General features: G+C 41.4%; 2 protein-coding genes across 2 annotated transcripts; one reads left to right on the top strand and one right to left on the bottom strand.

Annotated features, from left to right (window-relative positions):
• Window positions 1-471: 471 nt before the first annotated feature.
• LOC120031941 (V-type proton ATPase subunit E 1-like) lies at window positions 472-3,801 on the bottom strand. The gene is made up of 10 exons (XM_038977802.1): window positions 3,719-3,801; window positions 3,556-3,615; window positions 2,808-2,873; window positions 2,419-2,528; window positions 2,080-2,146; window positions 1,867-1,956; window positions 1,375-1,443; window positions 1,177-1,271; window positions 912-999; window positions 472-649 (listed from the first exon to the last, which is right to left on the bottom strand). The coding sequence occupies exons 2-10, from the start codon at window positions 3,586-3,588 to the stop codon at window positions 587-589; spliced, it is 681 nt and encodes a 226-aa protein (XP_038833730.1). The 5' UTR covers window positions 3,589-3,615; window positions 3,719-3,801; the 3' UTR covers window positions 472-586.
• A 4,323-nt stretch (window positions 3,802-8,124) lies between these two features.
• LOC120032076 lies at window positions 8,125-20,084 on the top strand. The gene is made up of 8 exons (XM_038978021.1): window positions 8,125-8,133; window positions 12,456-12,788; window positions 13,146-13,382; window positions 18,731-18,818; window positions 19,025-19,128; window positions 19,289-19,388; window positions 19,585-19,883; window positions 19,947-20,084. Exons 1-8 carry the CDS (start codon window positions 8,125-8,127, stop codon window positions 20,082-20,084), a joined length of 1,308 nt encoding a protein of 435 aa, XP_038833949.1.
• Window positions 20,085-22,412: the final 2,328 nt, after the last annotated feature.

The following is a 22,412-nucleotide window of genomic DNA, read 5'->3' as shown; positions in this document are numbered from 1 at the left end:
TCTTTATTATAGCCACATTAGAATTTACTTTTTTTTAGGTTAATACATTGATAAAAGTCACCTTGTCCTAGAGAGATTTACACAGTACTCAAAACGTCACGCCAAGGTAAGCCTACATGAAACACAGCCCTTACTTTGAATGTTTCTAAAATCCCCTATTGGAAAACTTTATGGTGAAAAAACGATTGGAACCATTTCCTTGTTTGACCACTAGGTTTTATAGGAATTATGACTCATAGTGTGGTACTCTATTTCTCTCATGCAGCCTGATCCAATCAGACTGAAATGATTACTGTCCAGCCAATCATAATAAAGATGACTGCGGTGTGTAAACCAAGATCCCAGGGGGAGCAGCAGATCCATTACCACTGTGCAAAAGTTGCTCCTCCTACTCACATCTGCAATGAAGTTAAACTTTTATACTGTCCCAAGATGCACAGAAATACAATAATACATGACAAAACAACAAAACGGTGTCTTTTCCATTTTTAACTGCGTTTTTGGAATTCTTCTCACAGACACAGGAATGGTAACTTTCACACAACAAAAATAAATAACTCCTCTTCAAGACGATGGATGGAGACACTCAGTCCAAAAACTTGCGGTTCTGGTTCTGACCAAAGAGAGCCACTCGAATCTCAGGCATCATCTGAGCAGAAAGACAGACACTGGATTAGTGCCAAGCTGAACCTCATGAAAAACAGGGCCAAACTATATCTGAGAATTTGCAGTACAATCATGTGCAAAACTTCACACAGCGTATACATCTAAAGAATCTTGGTAAGCCGATAGCTTTATGCAAGGATATTCACACTGTTGGTTGTTTATATAGGAAAACTGTCAATTAACTAGATGTGCTAGCTGTTCATAGTACCACTATAGTTCCTGTGAGACTGTCCCTGTGCCCTTACCTGCTGAGCCATGAGGTCCAGTCTGCTCTCTAGGGTGTTGGACACCTTGATCTTCCCATCAGCGTTGTAGAGTTCAATACCTCCAGAACTGAAGGAGACACACAAACATCTTTGAATTAACTCATGAACCCTTGACTGACACCTTAGAAAGACCACAGAAGAAGAAAAAAAATGTCAATGACGTGTTAATCAATCAATACTAATTCAAAGTAAAACCTATTTGAAATGAATGGGTTCACATTGAGACAAGGGACTGTCCTCTTACATGTCTGGGGACAGGAAGTTGTCCTGGTCGATGCGAACCTCAATATTGTTCTTCACTGCTGCTTTATAGCTGGGAATGGTCTTCTGGATAGCCGCCTGAATAGGAATACAACATATGAATCATGCATCAACCCGGTATACAAGGAAATACACTTGGAACAACATTGAACTGTTACCAAGTGAAAAGGATCATTCTAACCTGAAGCACCTGCAGGTCCTGTTTACGGCAGCGGATGGTCACTTTGGTCTCAAGAAGCTGATAGAAACCCTAATATTAAACAACAGAGCGACAGACACATTCAAAACATTTGCTTCAAATAAAGTGAAAAACTCACCGCACAATGCCTTTGACCTAAACAACGTGCAGGCCTATGTAAATGCTTACTGACATGTTTGCATGAGTGTAACTGATAGACGCTACTGAATGTAAATGTAACATATGAATGTAGCCCTAGAGTAATAGTTCTTTCTGTTTCTCTCAGCGTTGTGTTCTATTGGTCTTATTTTACATGCATGTCGTTCTCCTTGAGCTGTTCCTGTCAATTTATGTTCTGTATTATGTCATGTTTTATGTTCTGTGTGGACCCTAGGAAGAGTAGTTGCTGCTTTAGCAATAGCTAATGGGAATCCTAATAAAAACACTAAAACTGTGTCAGTGACAAGTATTGCATTATTTCAAAAAAGGCCTCGCCTGCAGAACCAGCCCGTCCATCAGTGCTGGGTACCTGGCTGGGTCCTTGGCTACGTTGGCCAGCCGTTGACGCGCCTCGCTCAACATTTCCTGAGTACACACATTGAGAGGGTTAGCCTATTATTTACATAGAATGCGGTGCTGTAGCAGAACATCATGCCTCTGGCTGTGTTTGAACAAAACAATATTCCAGCCAAGACAAATTAAACTTACTGAAATCATGTCGTCGCGAGCCTTTAATACCTTCAGACGAGCCTGGTTCATCAGGTTAGACATTTGACTACAGAGGAAAAGAGGTAAGTAAACCTGTGGCACAGGACCACATCACAAGTCCAAGCAGGTGTAAGTTATAGCTACTGTAACATATACTGTGCTTGTTACAATGCATGAGCTGTTGAATGTGACTTAAAATTTAGAATATAAAAGACTTAAAAGGAAGTTGTCTGTCAGAGAAATTCCTCTTTAGAGAAAGAAGAGATTGAGGAAGTCTCTGAGGGAGCTGAGAGACCAGCAGCAACACTGCCTGGGCTGTAAAGAGAAAGAGTGACTAACATTTTCTTCTGCTGCTCGATCTGCTTCTCTTTCTTCTCATAATACTCCATGATCTTCAACCTCTGGGTCTGCACCAGACGGCCCTTCTCGATGTTGAACTCCTCTTCTGCCTGCAGGGGGAGACACTTGTCACTCAGAGTATGCCTGAGTATGCCTAGGAGGCCCTGTCTTTATGAGGATACATTCTAAGAAGCATTGAACCAGTAGAACTGTTAAAAGGTACTAAAATGATTGCTTTAATTCAGTAAATTCTCATGTCTTAGGGGAGTGATCATGCTTTCTTATTTCAGTTGAACGTGCCTATGCAAATCTTTTGAGTTTGTGTTTGCTGAAAACACACAATGTGTATGTGCTGAACTATGCCAGTCTCTTGTGAATAAGCACTGTACCTTGGCATCAATTTCTTCTGCCTTCTCATTGGCCTCCTGCTCAATGAAGGCCATCATGTGTTTGATCTATACAGGGGGATAGAACAGTGTGAATTAGAGATGATTTGACAGTATAAGACTCACCACATTAGGCATGCTTTCCAAGTCATGTTTCATACTGAAGAGAGTCAAGATGCAGACTTAGAAAGCTTCATTGCTCTGTACATTAATTAACTTATCTTTTGGTTCCACCATGTAGTGTGGAATGTGTATAGCTTACATTTCTGTTTCATCATCATTTTCATCTAAAAAACATGTTTCTAAACCATAAACTACAGAGGGAAATGTAATTATGAAGCCTCCTAATATATTCTACTTTATATACAGTGCATGAGAAGGGTTGGTGAGACAAGACACCCAGACATAGGATCACTCAAGTTCCTCCGCTGACCATGGGTTTTACCATCATGTGACCATATATTGCATCTCTACCTCACAAATACAGCACTGAGTAAATGTATTGTGCAATTATATGTCTAAATTAAATGTATTAACAATTAAACGTCCTAATTATACTAGACATTGTGATTGTATTTTAGTATAAGTATTTCTGATTTCTTTTCAAGGACAACCTTGGCATGATACAATCACAATTATGCTCCTTACAAATATACAGTTGCAAACATTTATAATTGGAAAGGAAAAAGGCCTTAATAGTGCAGAAGTTGGATAGACGGATGAAGGTTAAAAGGCTGTAATTGCAATGTACCTGCTTCTGAACGTCGGCATCGCTGAGCGCCATGGTTGCAGCAGTCTAGTATCTTGTTTCCTTGAATAAAATATAAACAGCGTGATTTAAATACAATAAATGCAACATGGTTTTCAATATTGTAAATCCTTTAGTGCGATGTATCAATCAATTCATTAAATACCAGTGAAATACAGCCAGGAATGTATGGATTAATCGTTGTAGTCGTGACTAAAGACGTCTACGCTGGATCAGCTGATTTTCAACGTCACATGATGTTTACTTCCGGTCTCACCCACCAGTAAGATGTGTGATGAGCAGACACTACCGGTACTGTATATCATGCCTGCTACGTTAGGTTAGGGCTATATATTAACAAAAACGAGTGAGTGCAGTGGATACATTTGTAAAATATCTAATAAACAGTGGTGGAAAAAGTATCCAATTGTCATACTTGAGTAAAAGTAAAGATACCTAAATGACTCAAGTAAAAGTGAAAGTCACCCAGTAAAATAATACCTGAGTAGTATCTGGTTTTAAAGTATCAAAACTAAATGTAATTGCTAAAATGTACTTAAGTATCAAAAGTAAAAGTATAACTAATTTCAAATTCCTTATATTAGACGCCACCATTTTCTTTTACACTCCAACACTCAAACATCATTTACAAATTAAGCATTTGTGTTTGTTTAGTGAGTCCGCCAGATCAGAGGCAGTAGGGATGACCAAGGATGTTCTCTTGATAAGTGCCTGAATTGACAATTTCCCTGTCCTGCTAAGCACTCAAAACGTAATGAGTACTTTTGGGTCTTAGGGAAAATGTAAAGAGTAAAAATTACATTATTTTCTTCAGGAATGTAGTGAAGTATAAGTAAAAGTAGTCAAAAATATAAATAGTTCCCCCTTCTGATAACCAGGTGGCGAATCGCATCTCTGCATGTCTGGCAGACATATCAGTGTGGATGACGGATCACCACCTCAAGCTGAACCTCGGCAAGACGGAGCTGCTCTTCCTCCCGGGGAAGGACTGCCCGTTCCATGATCTCGCCATCACGGTTGACAACTCCATTGTGTCCTCCTCCCAGAGCGCTAAGAACCTTGGCGTGATCCTGGACAACACCCTGTCGTTCTCAACTAACATCAAGGCGGTGGCCCGTTCCTGTAGGTTCATGCTCTACAACATTCGCAGAGTACGACCCTGCCTCACACAGGAAGCGGCGCAGGTCCTAATCCAGGCACTTGTCATCTCCCGTCTGGATTACTGCAACTCGCTGTTGGCTGGGCTCCCTGCCTGTGCCATTAAACCCCTACAACTCATCCAGAACGCCTCAGCCCGTCTGGTGTTCAACCTTCCCAAGTTCTCTCACGTCACCCCGCTCCTCCGCTCTCTCCACTGGCTTCCAGTTGAAGCTCGCATCCGCTACAAGACCATGGTGCTTGCCTATGGAGCTGTGAGGGGAACGGCACCTCCGTACCTTCAGGCTCTGATCAGGCCCTACACCCAAACAAGGGCACTGCGTTCATCCACCTCTGGCCTGCTCACCTCCCTACCTCTGAGGAAGTACAGTTCCCGCTCAGCCCAGTCAAAACTGTTCGCTGCTCTGGCACCCCAATGGTGGAACAAACTCCCTCACGACGCCAGGTCAGCGGAGTCAATCACCACCTTCCGGAGACACCTGAAACCCCACCTCTTTAAGGAATACCTAGGATAGGATAAAGTAATCCTTCTAACCCCCCCCCCCCCCCCCCCCCCCCCCCCCCTTAAAAGATTTAGATGCACTATTGTAAAGTGGCTGTTCCACTGGATATCATAAGGTGAATGCACCAATTTGTAAGTCGCTCCACTGGATAAGAGCGTCTGCTAAATGACTTAAATGTAAATGTAGTAAAGTAAAGTACAGATACCCCCAAAAAATACTTAAGTAGTACTTTAAAGTAAGTATTCAACCCCTTTGTTATGGTAAGCCTAAATAAGTTCAGGAGTAAACATTTGCTTAACAAGTTGCATGGACTCACTCTGTGTGCAATAACAGTGTTTAACATTGTTTTTTAATGACTACCTAATCTCTATATCACACACATACAATTATATGTAAGGTCACTCAGTCGAGCAGTGAATTTCAAACACAGATTCCACAAAGACCAGGGAGGTTTTCCAATGCCTCGCACAAAAGGGAACCTATTGGTAGATGGGTAAATATAAAAAAGCAGACGTTGAATATCTCTTTGAGCAAGGTGAAGTTATTAATTAAACTTTGGATGGTGTATCATTACACCCAGTCTACAAAGACAGAGGCATCCTTCCTAACTCAGTTGCCGGCTAGGAAGGAAACCGCTCAGGGATTTCACCACGAGGCAAATGGTGACTTTAAAACTGTTACAGAGTTTACTGGCTGTGATAGGAGAAAACTGAGGATGGATCGACATTGTAGTTACTCCACAATACTAATACAAATATTATAAAAACATGCATCCTGTTTGCAATAAGGCACTAAAGTAAAACTGCAAAGAATGTGGCAAAGAAATTAACATTATGTCCTGAATACAAAGTGTTATGTTTGGGGCAAATCCAACACAACACATTTCTGAGGACTATACATACATACTTGCCTGTCATCGGCAAGGACTAGGGAGCTTTTTAGGATAAAAAATAAACAAAATAGAGTTAAGCACAGGTTAAAAAAAAACACAAGGCCAAATATACACTGGAGTTGCTTACCAAGATGACATGTAATGTTCCTGAATGGCCTAGTTACAGTTCTGACTTAAATCAGCTTGAAACATCTATGGCAAGACTTGAAAATGGCTGTCTAGCAATGATCAACAACCAACTTGACAGAGCATAAAGAATGTTAAAAATAATATTTCGCAAATATTGACAATCCAGGTGTGCAAAGCTCTTAGAGACTTACCCAGAAAGACTCAAAGCTGTAATCATTGCCAAAGGCAGACACTTCCAGATGGCAGACAGTCATTCACTGTGCTGTAGAAAGAAAGAATCCAGACTGAGTCAGAACCAGAATGGAAACTCTGTGCTATTTTTAACATGTATTGACTCAGGGTTATGAATACTTATGTAAATTAGATATTTCTGTATTTCATTTTCAATACATTTGCAAACATTTCTAAAAACATGTTTTCACTTTGTCTTTATGGGGTATTGTGCGTAGATGAGAGAAAACCATATATTTAATCCATTTTGAATTCAGGCTATAACACAACATAATGTGGAATGAGTCAAGGGGTATGAATACTTTCTGAATGCTTGTATTAAATTAAATAAAGCTGTCAAGCATGGACTTCTCACTGAAAATGTTTCTCAAATGTTAATATTTTAAATGATTTGATACATGATTGTAGCTAATACCATAAAAATTAGAAGGAAATCAATTGTGGATAAAGTCAACATCAGTGGAGGCTGGTGAGAGGAGCTATAGGAGGATGGGCTAATTGTAATGGATGGAATGGAATGAAAGGAACGGTATCAAACACATCAAACATATGGAAACCACATGTTTGACTCTGTCCCATTTATTCCATTACATCCATTACAATGAACCCAGCCTCCTGTAGCCCCTCCCACCAACATTTATTTAAAGGATTTTCGTAATAATCCTCAGGAATAAATTAGCACGCTGCAGACTGACTATGTAGTCAATGGTGCAGACCATGGCGCTGCAGACCATGTACGGGCCTTGCCAGTAGATGATGCTAGAGGGTTCCATAAGTAATAAGTAATGAGTAATTCCATAAAAATAGCACAGTTTCCATTCTTGTTCTGACTCAGTCTGCATTCTTTCCTTCTACAGAACAGTGAATGACTGTCTGCCATCTGGAAGTGTGTTAGACAACTTTGGCCAACTGCCTGTGACAGCACTACCCTCTCTGCCTCCTCTGTACTGTTAATTATTATGTCACTCAGAGGTTTTTCACTGACTTACAACTAGTTAGGTCTACCCAGTGCAAGACAATAGGCATAATAGAAGGCAGAGCTATTTTACCAAGCTGGCACAATGATGAAGTATTCAATCACTTTGCATGCTGCAATTCTATAGCAGCCTCTTACAAATGGAATATATTTATTTTTCCCTCCATAAAACATGCATGGCCACATTGTAGCCAACTGTTACGTCATAGTCTGGATACTGGACAGGGGATGGAGAAAGAGAGAGAGTGGAAGAGTGAGATAGATAGAGAGAGAGAGAGAGAGAGAGAGAGAGAGAGAGGGAGGGGGCTGCTGTGTCCTGTGGAGCAGCCGGTAGTCCATTGCTAACTACAGCGTGTATGTCACCCTCTTGTCGCTGTGTCCTCAGCCCTGACTTTCTGTCCGAGTGCACATCTCTTACTCTATTTCAACATCTGTCTCTCACCTACAACTTTCAACACTTTACAGAGAGGAGCCAGGTAAGAAAGACACTTATTTTACTCTGCTCTTAATTAATGGAATGCAAGGCCGCATCACAGGATATCTTGTTGTTGTTTTAGGGCGCTGGGCTCTCCAACCCTGTTCTTGGAAAGCTACCATCCGGTAGGTTTTTATTCCAACCCTAATCGAGCGCACCTCACTCTAATAATTCGCTGGTTGATACGATGAATCAAGTTAGTTACAACTTGGGTTGGAGCGAAAAATCTACAGGAGGGTATCTCTCTAGGAACAGGGTTGGAGAGCCCTGTTTTAGGGGAATTGTGGTGTGTGAGTGTATAGTACTGTAGTAGTATTAGTAGGACATAATAGTACACACAAGTAGTAGTAATATATGTAGTTGAGGGGAGAGGGCCTTGTAAAAGCTTGCTTTGTTAAACCAATATAGAAGGCATCTATATCAGCCATCATGGAGCTCTTTGATGTTATGAAGGGCACAACTCCAAGAGCTTTTAACCGTGTGTATCACCTGTCAACATAAACAGGTCTGTTTCTCTGGGTGTTGTTTGGTGGGTGTCATTAGTAACTAATTAAATCAACAGGGACAGGATTATGTCCGAAGTCTTGTGTCCAGCTAACTTGTCATTGACATCAGAAAATACTAGCTTATGTGCGGCCTTTCCTCGAGTGTGTGTGTCTGTGTCCGTACGTTCCTGTGTATATGTTTGTGTGTGCACATGCGTGTATGTGTCTGTTGTCATGTGTCTGTTTCTAGAAATCCAATCGGATAAGATCATCAGATGGTTCACGAGGGGCTGAGAATGTGTCGTTTCCTCTGTCTGACATTCAGGCTGACCTTTTATCTCTGGGGCTCTGATATCATGACCATGAGTCTCTGACATCAGTACCATGGGTATCTGATACTATGGGGAAGAGAAGAAACCTGGGTTCAAATACTATTTGAAATCATTGCAAATACTTTATCTGGGTTTGATTGAACTTTCCTGGCGCAATGGAACCAATAGAATAGTCGCAAACGTGCAAACCCCGTCCATCTGGCACTCCGGACAGACTTGACCAAACACTAAATGTATCTGAAAGATGTCAAATAGTAATTGAACCCAGGTCTGGAAAGGAGTGGGACTCCACATTATAGGGATTCGTTTTAATTAAACTCTGTGGGGGTTAAAAGCCATTGTCAGGGGGTGGATCATTGGGAAACCTATAATTCAAAGAGTGAATGAGTCTTATTGGACAGATTAAGCAATTAATATGCTTTAGAACAGGTACTGTACAGTAACCTTCCACATAAACACGTTTGTGGATATCTGTCTATAAGCCTGCTCTGTGCCTTGCAGGGAGAGCGTGATCACCATGTCACTGGTTCCCCTTGTGCCAAAATGCCAAGTAACATACACCTGGCAGGCCTCGATGTTAGAGAGAGGGCAGCTTTCTCGGCATGCTTACAGCTTACACTCAGCTTTAGCCAACAGATATTTAATCCACGGTCTCTGCTGATGTGCCTCTCAGAGACAGTCCATCTCAGGACAAACACACAATGCATTCTGTAACTGTGCAGAGGAACACAAGTTGTACGGCACAAGTGCATGAGCTGTTTGATCATTCAATGTTAATCAAATCAGGAAATATTTATCGTAAACATGGATAAAGGTGACCGATATAAATGTCCTCTGCCACTGTGGTTCTATGCTTTTTCATTATGTAATAAACAGCTCTGACTTGATCTCAGTGTTTTGACTCTGTGCCTGGGATGAGATTACATGCATGCATAATGATTAATCAGGGTCACTCAATGAAGGACAGATGTATTCCATCTCAATATACAAGGAATGAACAATTACATACAGGTGGCATTTAAATGGAAAGGATGGACTGAAAGACAAGGGGACAATGAGAGGGTGAAGAGTGGGTGTTGGGTGAATACAGTGCCTTCGAAAAGTATTCAGACCCCTTGACTTTTTCCACATTTTGTTACGTTACAGACTTTTTCTAAAATGGATTTTAAAAACATTCTACACACAATACCCCATAATGACAAATACCTTATTTACATAAGTATTCAGACCCTTCGATATGAGACTTGAATTTTCAGTTTAGGTGCATCCTATTTCCATTGATCATCCTTGATATGTTTCTACAACTTGTTTGGAGTCCACCTGTGGTAAATTCAATTGATTGGACATGATTTGGAAATACACACATCTGTCTATATAATGTCCCACAGTTGACAGTGCATGTCAGAGCAAAAACCAAGCCATGAGGTCGAAGGAATTGTCCGTAGAGCTCCGAGACAGGATTGTGTCGAGGCACAGATCTGGGGAAGGGTACCAAAAGAAATCTGCAGCATTGAAGGTCCCCAAAAACACAGTGGCCTCCATCATTCTTAAATGGAAGAAGTTTGGAATCACCAAGACTCTAGAGCTAGCCGCCCGGCCAAACTGAGCAATCGGGGGAGAAGGGCCTTGGTCAGGAAGGTGACCAAGAATGTCACGGCCGTCAAAAGGTGGAGACCAAGGTGCAGCATGGTATGCGTACATTCTTCTTAATTATAAGAATGAACACTGAACAAAACTAACAAAATAACAAAACAAACCGTGGAGCTATACAAAATGAGTGCTGAACAGGCAACTACACATAGACAAGAACCCACGGACACAAAAGGGAAAATGGCTACCTAAATATGATCCCCAATCAGAGACAACGATAAACAGCTGCCTCTGACTGGGAACCATATCAGGTCACCATAGACATATAAAATCACCTAGACCTACAACAACCCTTGACATACAAAAACCCTAGACAATACAAAACTAACGTACCCACCCTAGTCACACCCTGACCTAACCAAAATATAAAGAAAACAGAGATAGGTCAGGGCGTGACAAAGAATCCGATGGTCACTCTGAGAGAGCTCTGGAGTTCCTCTGTGGAGATGGGAGAATCTTCCAGAAGGATAACCATCTCTGCAGCACTCCACCAATCAGGCCTTTATGGTAGAGTGGCCAGACAGAAGTCACTCCTCAGTAAAAGGCACATGACAGCCCACTTGGAGTTTGCCAAAAGGCACCTAAACACTCTCAGACCACGAGAAACAAGATTCTCTGGTCTGATGAAACCAAGATTGAACTCTTTGGCCTGAATGCCAAGCGTCACGTCTGGAGGAAACCTGGTACCGTCCCTACAGTGAAGCATGGTGGTGGCAGAATCATGCTGTGGGGATGTTTTTCAGCAGCAGGGACTGGGAGACTAGTCAGGATCGAGAAAAAGATGAACGGAGCAAAGTACCGCGAGATCCTTGATGAAAACCTGCTCCAGAGTGCTCAGGACCTCAGACTGGGGCGAATGTTCACCTTCCAACAGGACAAGACCATAAGCACACAGCCAGGACAACGCAGGAGTGGCTTTGGGACAAGTCTCTGAATGTCCTTAAGTGGCCAAGCCAGAGCCTGGACTTGAACCTGATCGAATATCTCTGGAGAGACCTAAAAATAGCTGTGCAGTGACGCTCCCCATCCAACCTGACAGAGCTTGAGAGGATCTGCAGAGAAGAATGGGAGAAACTCCCCAAATACAGGTGTGTCAAGCTTGTAGCGTCATACCCAAGAAGACTTGAGGCTGTAATTGCTGCCAAAGGTGCTTCAACAAAGTACTGAGTAAAGGGTCTGAATACTTATGTAAATGTGATATTTCAGTTTTATTTTTTTATAAATTAGCAAACATTTCTAAAAATCTGTTTTTGCTTATTATGGAGTATTGTGTGTAGATTGATGAGGGGAAAAAACAATTGAATCCATTTTAGAATAAGATTGTAACATTACAAAATGTGGAAAAAGTCAAGGGGTCTGAATACTTTCTGAATGCACTGTATTTTTCAACCTCTAACGTTTTGTGCAATTGCAATGCGTTGTGTCCTCTGTTTTACTGTGTGAGACGTTTTCAACTACACAACTGCAGTATTCCATTCGTCCTGGGTTTGTAACATCCCTTCTCCTCTATATCCCCACTCTCGACTACACGTCACGTCATGTGAAATCTCTGGAATAGCTTCCGCTCCTGGCTGAAATGGAAATACATATATAGGGCCTATACATAGTCAGACATGTGAGGGCCAGGCTATACATAGAAAAGAATGCTGCAACACGGAACAGAGGCTGCTACTTTTTCCACACAGAACTTGATCAGTCGACGTCACTGAAGGACATCTTCTAATATATTGGTTAACCTTTTCCAGGGACCACAGCTATGAGATAGCCTAGTCCCAGATCGGTTTGTGCTCTTGCCAACTCTATTGCTGCCATTTTCAAGCCAAACAATTCCATAAGTAGTTAGCAAGAGAGCAGAAACAGACCCTATGAGATTCTGTGTCATAAAAACACACAATCATTCTAGCAACTATTAAGTAGTTATATAGGTTTTATATTCAACTCACTACAGTTGATTCATTTACTGTTGATTTTAGGAATTTACTTTATGTTTTGAACAATATTATCCAATATGTTTTCATGTTAATGGTTGGTTGTCTCTTGTGTCTCTCTAGTGGCCGGTTTTCAGTCTGGAGGGCAAGGTCCCAGCAGTGTCCAGAGGGATTGACAGTGGTGAGGTCAGTTCCCTGTCTGGAGAGCAGAAGCCTGATTGGCTGGGCCTTGCCACGCTGCAGCTGAGCCAGGGAGACAGTGGCGGGTCTGGCCCCTGGCAGACAGAGAGCAGCCTGGTAGAGTCCTGGTCCACCGTGGGAGACATGATGGACCCCGAGGACACCAAGAGCCTGGACAGCAGCGACGGAGTGGTTCACCTAGCTGAGGAGCGCAGCGAGAACCACTCCTCCATCTCCGACATGGTCCACCTAGAGCGGGAGGAGGAGGAGATGCTGGCAGAGGAGGAGGAGGAGGACGGGAGCCTGGGGGAAGAGGAGGAGCTGCAGGCCAGTGTGATGAGTGTGCTGGGGGGAGAAGGAGAACTGGCTGAGCTCAGGGAAGAGGAGCTGGACACCCAGGAATTATTACCTTCATCTGAGGTGTCAGCTGACCAGCAAGAGACTATGGATTTAATGATGTCTGTGGCTGAGGAGCTATTTGTCCAAGAGGAGCCTTCTGAAGTATCCTACGCCACCACTGCCTCTATGCCCATGCCAGTTTGGAAGCTAGAGCCCCCCTCTGCCTCCTCTACTCCTATCCCCTCAATACCTACACTAGCTGAGTTACATTCAGAGCTCCAATACTCTATGCAGGAGCAGCTCCACCCTCCCCCGGTCCTAGGACCAGGAGCACCACAGCCACCAGATGAGAGACAAACTAACAACCAACCAGAGTCCTCGGTCTCGCTCCCCGCTGCCCAGGAGACACAGGAAATCCCACCAGTGACGCAGGAGGTTCCGCCAGAGAAGATAGAGGCTGAGCCTGCTACATCGCTCCCTGCCACTGAGCTACCTGTGCTGATGTGTGGGGGCGTTGCAATGGTGGCTATTGTGGGAGTGTTAGCTTATGGGGCTGTGGCCTACTGCAGAAAGTAGCAAACCCCTAACCTGTGAGCCCCAGCAGCCAAAACCCAGGTCTTTTCAAATCTACTCTAAATTATTCCACCAAGTACATACTGGATTTTACACAATGCGTTTCTTTGCATATATGTAGTATTATGAAGGTTGGTTGCATTTTTTATCTATTTCCTGTGCTAACTCAGTTCAAGGAAGAGCTCAGGAGATTTGGAAGAGCAAGAATTTTGGTTTCTCTGTAAATTCACAGGAAATTACACTTAAAATATCTTAAAAAACATATCTTTGTTTGTTGTTTATTTTTTGTCCCTGTCAATGCATTATAAAATAAAACCACACGCACACACACACACACACAGACACACACACACACACACACACACACACACACACACACACACACACACACACACACACACACACACACACACACACACACACACACACACTAATTATGACTATAGTTGAGCCACTTCAAGGGCTATTGTATAATTGCTTGTTCTGTGTCACTGTGGGCAAACTCAGTGACTATGTTAGTTTTTGATCAAATGTATTAGTGGATATTAATCTGTATAGTGACTCAGCTGCAAATCAGCAAAGGGCCAAAGCTTAAGTAGCAGGTGTGGATATCTGGGCTTACAGTAACGACTCTGCACTGCCCCCTGTTGCTCAGTTTGCTGTAATACAGAATAACAGCTGCCATTTGTCTACACACCGTAGAGATGGATTTCCTGTTCAACATGGCAGATCAATAAAGGTCTTCTGCAAGCCCTAGAGAATTGAATGCACTCAGATTATGCTCTGTGCTCCAATATTTTCCTACATTGGCCGGTGTGGGGGAAATAGATTTGATAAGAAAATGTCCCTTTGACATTTTTATTCATTGTGAAACACACTATGGTTACTCAGCAAACATTCCCAACCTTAATTCTCGCTCTGTTAAAAAATAATAATAATGTTAACACTTTCTATGAAGTACATACATATACCGTTTTTTCTTTGAACTGAAGGATTGACTAAATTAGATGTATTATTATAATTTTCTGACATGGTGTGATGTGTCTTTACTACCTCCTAGTGGCCATGTGTGGAAAAGTTTTTCCTGTTGTGGATATAATTATAAGTGACTCATATTCACATTTCCATGTACATGGATTCACTGGCTAAAATTTCAAATGGAAAGAGTAGAAATTAAGTTATTAATTCTGTATTATTTAATTTGAAATTATATATAAAACAATCTCAGAGATATACATCATATTTTTTTCTATATAGTACACGTGATTAAATTTTCTCTATGCATATTTGACCACAAGCCAAAGGTTATCTACACTGTTGACATTGACTGTCTCAAATTCATTCCTTCTCCGTTAATAGGAACCAGTGGCATCTACAGTTATAGTGAGAAGAAAATACATTCTTTCAGAACAAAAAATTATACAAAATAACAAAAGAAACTCAACATCCATAATCTAAATATATGCCCCGACCATAACATGATCTCACTGATATAGTATTACAACCCTGTTGCCTCACAAACTTTATTCCACTGATCTAATCTGTGTCAGTGGCTTTAGTACTTCTTGATTTTCATTGAGTGCCAGTAAATAAAGAAGTTGAATAGGTGTCGACCGTGTTGCGGTTACACTGCCCTTCCCTCATTGGTGTTGATATAAATAGACTTTTTCAATAGAGCCTGCAGAGAAGGGGAAGAAAAATGCTTCTTTGTTTGAAGAGATAAAGCGCCCTCATGGCTGCTTTATGATTAAATGTAAACACCTTGGCACAGACACGCACTCATACACACCCACGCACGCACAGACCGCTCTCAGGTAAATATTTCAACCTCATTCTTCCTGCTATGGGTTAATTGTTAGAACTATAGCTGTGATGTTATAATCAAAACATGTACTTGATCACAATCTATACAAATACATTTAGTAAATAGAGGGAGTCAAGAGAGCCTGCATTATTGGTTGCATGGTTGTTGTTATTGATTTATAGTTTACTTTTGATAGAAGTTTGACCATGTTAATGTGTACAATGGAAAGAAAACTAGAGGGGGAGAACATTTAGGTACCGTGGTTTCTAGCGTTCGAGCAATCCTAGTCACAGAGAGAAAACCCCACACAAGCACACGCACATCTATACACACGCACACACATGCACCCAAAAACTGGCTAGTTATATAAATGTATGGTCTAGTTCAGTGAGTGTAGACAGCGGCTTTACAGTATATGCCATTGTGTAGGCTAGGGATACGGATAGATATAATCTGTGCATCTTTATTGCATTGTGTCCATAATCTTTTAATCTACCCATCCAGGCAAGATCCCCGCTGTATTCACACTCAGCGAACCTGAAAGGGGAACTTCAGGAGTCAGTCCGTTGATATTTAAAACGTATGTTGGCAGCATCTAAGAAATTAACTTCTCAAAAATCCCTTGTTTATTTGGAGAGGGAGGAGTTGGGATTTGCGGACAAGACAAATACTTATACGTGAATCATTAACGATAGCTTTTATGACTCAGGTCAGAAGTCTGACCCATAATGCATAGATCAGTTCCACAGTTCCAGTCAAGCAACACATATCTATTTGTAAAAATGTGTGATAGCTGTACAACATATGGTTGCCACAGTGACCATATGGTGTGGCCCACATTGATTTACTGAAATAATTAATAATTACGTTAATCGTCTCAAAAAGGTTCAATCTATGTAATCGACTCACAGCAAGTTCTAGTTACAGTACTTATGTATTGTATTTTTATTATTTTTATCATCACCTAGTTTGTTTAATGCTTTGAAGTATCAAGGGTGAAAATTAAATCAACAAATGCTGTTAAAAATATAGAAACTGTGGTGAGTACATTAGCAATCCCTAGTGGTTCAGAGGGTGCAATCACGTTACACAAGGTTTTAACAGGTGCAGATGATTCCATCATTAGAATTAGGGAAGTATGGTTTTTAATCATATACTTTTCAGTCTCCTGCTGAAATCAACACTCATCATGCACACCTTATTGTGTTTGTTTTAGGCATACAGTAATATCCATTACAAGTCAGGATAAATCAGCAACATTGTATCAATTCTAAAACCAACAGATTGCTAATCTACTGAAATACAGATCAACTATTTACCAGACATGATACAACACTTTTCACTACTTTTGATAGATCAGGAGCCATCCCCAGTGTGTCCATAATAATTTACTATGAAAAAAGGCTAAATGGGCTAAAGGCTATATGGAGCTTATACTCAGGCTTTAGAATGGAAAACGAATAGGGTTTTTATCACTTGATGTCAATGACTGCAGTTCGGTTACAGATACAGTGCCTATAGAAAATCTACACCTCAGATTTTCTTCACATTTTATTATGTTACAAAGTGGGATAAAAAATTATTTAATTGTACTTTTTTTGTCAATGATCTACACATATTCTGTAATGTCAAAGTGGAAGAAAAATGTAATTAAAAAAAAAGATGAATGAAAAATAAAACACTAATATACCTTGATTAGATAAGTATTCACCCCCCTAAGTCAAAGCATGTTAGAACCACCTCTGGCAGCGATTACAGCTGTGACTCTTTCTGGGTAAGTCTCATAAAAGCGTTGCACACCTGGATTGTGCAATATTCCCACATTATTCTTTTCAAAATTCTTCAAGCTTTGTCAAGGTATTGGGGATCATGGCTAGACAGCGATGTTGAAGTCTTGCCATAGGTTTTCAAGCAAATTTAAGTCAAAACATTCACTGTATTCTTGGTAAGCAACTCCAGTGTAGATTTGGTTATTGTCCTGCTGAAAGGTGAATTCCTCTCCCAGTGTCCTTTAGGATTTTGCCTGTGCTTAGCTCCATGCTGTTAATTTTCATCCTGAAAAACATCCCAGTCTTTGCCAATGTCAAGCATACCCATACCATGATGCAACCACCACCATGCTTGAAAATAAGGAGGCAGTTACTCAGTGATGTGTTGGATTTTCTACAAACATAAGGTTTTGCATTTAGGCCAAAAGTGTATTCCTTTGCTGTGTTTTTTTCCCTCAGTATTACTTTAGTGCCTTGTTGAACACAGGATGCATATTCTGTATATTTTATTCTTCTTTTCGCTCTGTCATTTAAGTAATTATTGTGGAGTCAACTACAACGTTGATCCTGTTGTCTCCCATCACAGCCATTGAACTCTGTAGCTGTTTTAAAAATCACCAATGGCCTCATGGTGACATCACTAAGCAGTTTCCTTCCTGTCCTGCAGCTCAGTTCAGAAGGACGACTGCATCTTTGATGTGTATGGGTGGTTTAATACATCATCCACAGCATTACTATTAACTTGACCATGCTTAAAGATATATTCAATGTCTGATTTGTTATTGTTGCCCATCTACCAAGCACTGACCTTCTTTATTAGGCTTTCGAAAATCTCCCTAGTCTTTGTAGTTGAATATGTGCTTGAAATGCAACAACTATATTTTAGTTATTCAATTTTATTAATTTGTAAAAATGTGTAGAATTTTCTTTTCACTTTGACATTATGGAGTATTTTGCATAGATCAATGACAAAAAATGACAATTAAATCTATTTCAACCCCACTTTGTAGCGCATCATATTGTGAAAAAAAAGTGAAAGGGAGTGTAGACTTTCTATAGGCTCTGTAAGTGTTAACCATGTCATACAATACACTTAAAACACTGAAGATATAATGGAAATTATATAGACATTTCACCCAGCAGTTCAAGGTTCTCAGATTTCAATTTACAGTAAAGTCTATATTTACTGAAGAGCATTTATGATAAGATAATATGTATGTTAATAAATATCTACCCAGAAATGCTAATTAGAATGCTATTGGAAGATATTCCTGGATAAATGAAGTCATAAGAGAGGTTATTGTTATTCATGTGATCTGATCTAGTCACAGTGTGAAAGAGTGATTGTGGGAGGTGTATCTGATCTGCTCTTCCAAAAAGAGAAGTGTTGCCAACCACGAATTGACGTTGACACATTTAAATCGACCAATCTCTTTATCTGACACTTCGTTTTAGCCGAAAGGTGAATATTGGGGCTAACACCACTATATATACACTTGCACAAGTACATCCATCTCACACAGACAGTGGTCAGACACTGCTTGCCTTGTCTGAAGTTTACACTCAAATATCCAAAATGGTGAGTCATGACGGATTGAAGATCAATTTAGTTTTATTTTGAATACATTCCATGTTGTTTTAGAATAAGGCATTTATTCCTATTCATTCTGTAGCTTAACTTTTCTCCTAATTATGACATTGTAGTTGATTGCATGTTATCGATGTTTTCCTAGAGCTCCCTGGATAATGACATCAACCAGCACTTCCAGGATGCAATTGATGTGATTCAACGGCACTCTGACGATCCGTATTGTGATACAGGTAAACTTACACTTCAACACTCATGCCAGAAAACCAGATTTAAATCTGAACGCTAACAATCACCATCATTATATTAGGCACGGACATTATTGTTAATATTTTCTTTGTATTGAGCATGTCAGAAAAATTATTCAATACATTTTAGTCTCATTGGTTCTGGCAGTGAAGACTCTATTCAATGACTATATTTTTCTCCCTCTACTTAGAGTATAAGTACTTTGAGCCTCCAACGCGATCGAGCATAATGTGCTGCTACCCCATCACCCACCCTTTTGATGTGCCAGGTCCATATGACTGGAATGAGCAAACGGTGAGTGTACAGAACAAGTGATTGTATTTTACCAATATAGTACTATTGACTGACTTCTCCAAGTTTGCACAACTGTGATGTATGGTTACAGTACATGCATGTGTCATGTCTCATGTGGATGTGACTCACCTGACCAGTTTTTCTCTCCTCGTCCTGCCAGTCATGGCCTCATGTTGTTCCTTACGACTCACTGGGTCCATCTGTAACCATGGACTACCCCCAGTTCTACTCCATCGCACCGCAACCGAGGAACGGCAAAGGTGAGCAGTGTTTGGCCATCAGCGATGAGTGTTGACAATGTCTGTAAGAGATGTCAGAGAGTACAACCACACATGCTGGAATTGAACATGTTTCTCAGATTTTTGATTGCCAAGTATCAAATTGACATCGTTACAACTGAATCTCTGCCTGTTTATGATTTTATTATAACTAAAGTCAACCTTTTCATCTCATCAGGTCGCAAGAAGCTGCGTCTTTATGAGTACCTGCATGAGGCTCTGGGCGATCCCAACACGGCTGACTCCATCCAGTGGACGGACCGTGGCAGCGGCACCTTCCACTTCATCTCCAAGAACAAAGAGAAGTTGGCCGAGTGCTGGGGCAAGCGCAAGGGCAACCGCAAGACCATGACCTATCAGAAGATGGCACGGGCGCTGCGCAACTACAGCCGAACGGGCGAGATCGTAAAGGTGCGCCGCAAACTCACCTACCAGTTCAACCCGTCGATCATCCAAAGGCTTGGGGGCATCAGTCACGTCATTCCCCCCGCCGGGCACCCCGGGGCTGGCCACCCTGGGCGGGAGGTGCTCCTCCACCAGCAGCATGCCCCAGCTGAACAGGCTTACTATGGCTCTGCTGCTGCACCTGACTGGCACAGCTGGTATGGACATTACTCCCTTCAGGGAGACTGTGATCTTGCCACAACCTTCACTTCATCCACAGTCACCAAGGCGTGAACTCAGGTAATATCACTGTGGAAAATAACAGAGGTTAAAAGCTGCTTTAGCTAGCTGTCAATTCATACGGCTACTCCTGCATACTTTTGTGGGGGCCAACAACTGGGGCTTGTTATGCAGCCATTGTGTTATGGGTGTCAGGAAACGTAACAGTCACGGTAAAGAAAATGTAAAAATGTTTACTCTCCGTTAGTTATGCCATTTAAAATAAAATGTAATGACCATTGATCAGGTATTGTGGATCATTGAATATGTAAATAATGAAAATATATATTTTTTAAATTCCTATGAGAACTGTCAACCAGTTATAAGCATTCGGTGTGGGTACTGTACGTGTAAAGGGAAATAACTAAAATGTTGGTTTCAAATATGAACATGTCATTTTGTAAATAATGAATTTAAATCCTTTGTATCTCACACACATTGATGTATTTTAATAAATAAAGTTTGTATAATTTGTGTTTGTACTGTGTATACGCTTTCATTTTTGGCAATTAATTACTCATCACTGCGTCAACACTAACTTCAACACTGACTTCATAACTGTGCTATTCTTGCTTACCTAACAATGGTGAAAATGTCATGAGTTCCAACAAGTGTCCCATCCTTGTTGTGTCCTAGGAAAAAAAGAGGCAAAAAAAGAGAAAACCATGAACTTTGTTGAATGAGCCAAATATGTCTGCTTGTGCAACGGCAATAACAACACTGTCTACCCCTCACTCACAATTCCCCATCAATCCACACTCTGTAAGACATGAACACAAGGTGTATCTCTATCCCAAAAGGCAAACCATTGTGATAAGTGCTGTTTTCCTGTCAAGAGAACCCATGGCTGCTCTTATCTTGCCCAGCGGTGAGGATGTGGTCAGTCCTGGGAGACAGTGCTTCTCTGGTGGTGGGCTTTGTGGGGTGGTGGTCATTGTTCCTGTGGTGAAGGTTTATTTACGGTAGCCTAGTTGTGGTGAGTAGTGCAGGCCAAGCGATAAGCAAGGCAGCCCCAACTGGCTGTCATGTTGAGAAGGCATAATAAAAGCCTGGGTGTCACACAGTTCCTTCATGCATTTCATCTAACACACAACTCTGTGAAAAACCTGGGATCAGGACCTGTAACTGCAGCAATCTATGTGCATCCGACAACGATGGTAAATATGAGACCGTTATAAGCTTAAGGATAACTGCACAGTGATGTATTTTGACATCACACTTTCAAACTGAACTGTATGTGTGAGTGCTGTGCAATTTGAATCGGTTATCTTTGTTAGAATTCTTTCGAAGACAACCAGACAGATCTGGAGGTGATTTTGGACTTTCTGGAGGAACACTACAAACATGGCACTAGAGATGGCGGAGAAAAAGGTTCTTCTCTATTAGTGTTATGAATCACACAAATAAATGGATTATTGTATATTTTTAATGCCACCTCTTGTTCTACACTATTGCAGTGGGAGGTGTCTGTGCTTTGCCTACACCAGTGACAATGGAAGGAAACTCTGGTGAAACTTGTTGTGATCACTGGTGCCATGAGGAAAAGGTACGCATTCAATGATATAAGCCTCCCCATGATGCTTAGGTCAGCCTGTCATAGACAGCACTTTGATCTGTGAAATATACACCGTATATGGCTATAGCTAATTGGGTGATGTTCTGCTTGTCTCAGTCATACAACTCAGTTGGTTAAAAAAAACTTGTTTTACAGGCTATGCAATCACATGGTGGCTACCCAACAACACTACACCGCCTGAGAAAGGGACAGACCACACATTGCCACATACTATGCCAGCAAGACCAGCACCCACACACCACACTGGACCTGGTGAGAGAGGCAACTTCCCTTTTTGTGGTTAGCAGATACTGCCACTGGAGCTCATGCTGCCCTGAGGGACCAATGCCTAAAGAGACCTGCCTTTAACTGTACAGGACAATGGTACCATACACCGCTTATCTCTGTACGTTTTACATACATATAAAATGAGCTAAATGTTTACAACTTTACCACTGAACACCATCACAGCTGGTCATCTCACAAAGGGATTTTTATTATCAATTATGACGGGATATTGTTAACCGCTCCACTCTATCTTATCATTGTTACTGTGGTTACAGGTAGAAAGGTGCGTCTGTTTCACTTCTTGTTTGAGATGCTGGAGAACCTTGGCATGACCCACTGCATTTCCTGGGTGCCAGCGGCAGCAGACGGAGTGTTCCGCTTCTCTTCCCGGAACAAGGAACAGGTAGCAGCACTCTGGGGGCAGAGGAAAGGCAACAGGAGGCCCATGACCTACCAGAAGATGTCCAGGGCGCTGAGGAACTACGCCCGGTCTGGAGAGA

Source organism: Salvelinus namaycush, chromosome 38, assembly GCF_016432855.1.
Source record: "Salvelinus namaycush isolate Seneca chromosome 38, SaNama_1.0, whole genome shotgun sequence".
Classification (NCBI taxonomy): Eukaryota; Metazoa; Chordata; class Actinopteri; order Salmoniformes; family Salmonidae; genus Salvelinus; species Salvelinus namaycush.
This window is presented reverse-complemented; position numbering and strand designations above follow the sequence as displayed.

Excerpts from the sequence above, each read along its gene's own strand:
- LOC120032076 (XM_038978021.1), top strand. Across the intron at positions 12,789-13,145 it reads GGGAGGAGGAGGAGATGCTG|GAGCAGCTCCACCCTCCCCC; the intron begins GCAGAGGAGGAG and ends TACTCTATGCAG. Across the intron at positions 19,389-19,584 it reads GCAACCGAGGAACGGCAAAG|GTCGCAAGAAGCTGCGTCTT; the intron begins GTGAGCAGTGTT and ends TCATCTCATCAG.
- LOC120031941 (XM_038977802.1), bottom strand. The coding sequence starts at position 3,588 with ATGGCGCTCAGCGATGCCGACGTTCAGAAGCAG. Across the intron at positions 2,874-3,555 it reads ATGCCGACGTTCAGAAGCAG|ATCAAACACATGATGGCCTT; the intron begins GTACATTGCAAT and ends CCCCCTGTATAG. Across the intron at positions 1,444-1,866 it reads TGGACGGGCTGGTTCTGCAG|GGTTTCTATCAGCTTCTTGA; the intron begins GCGAGGCCTTTT and ends GTTTAATATTAG.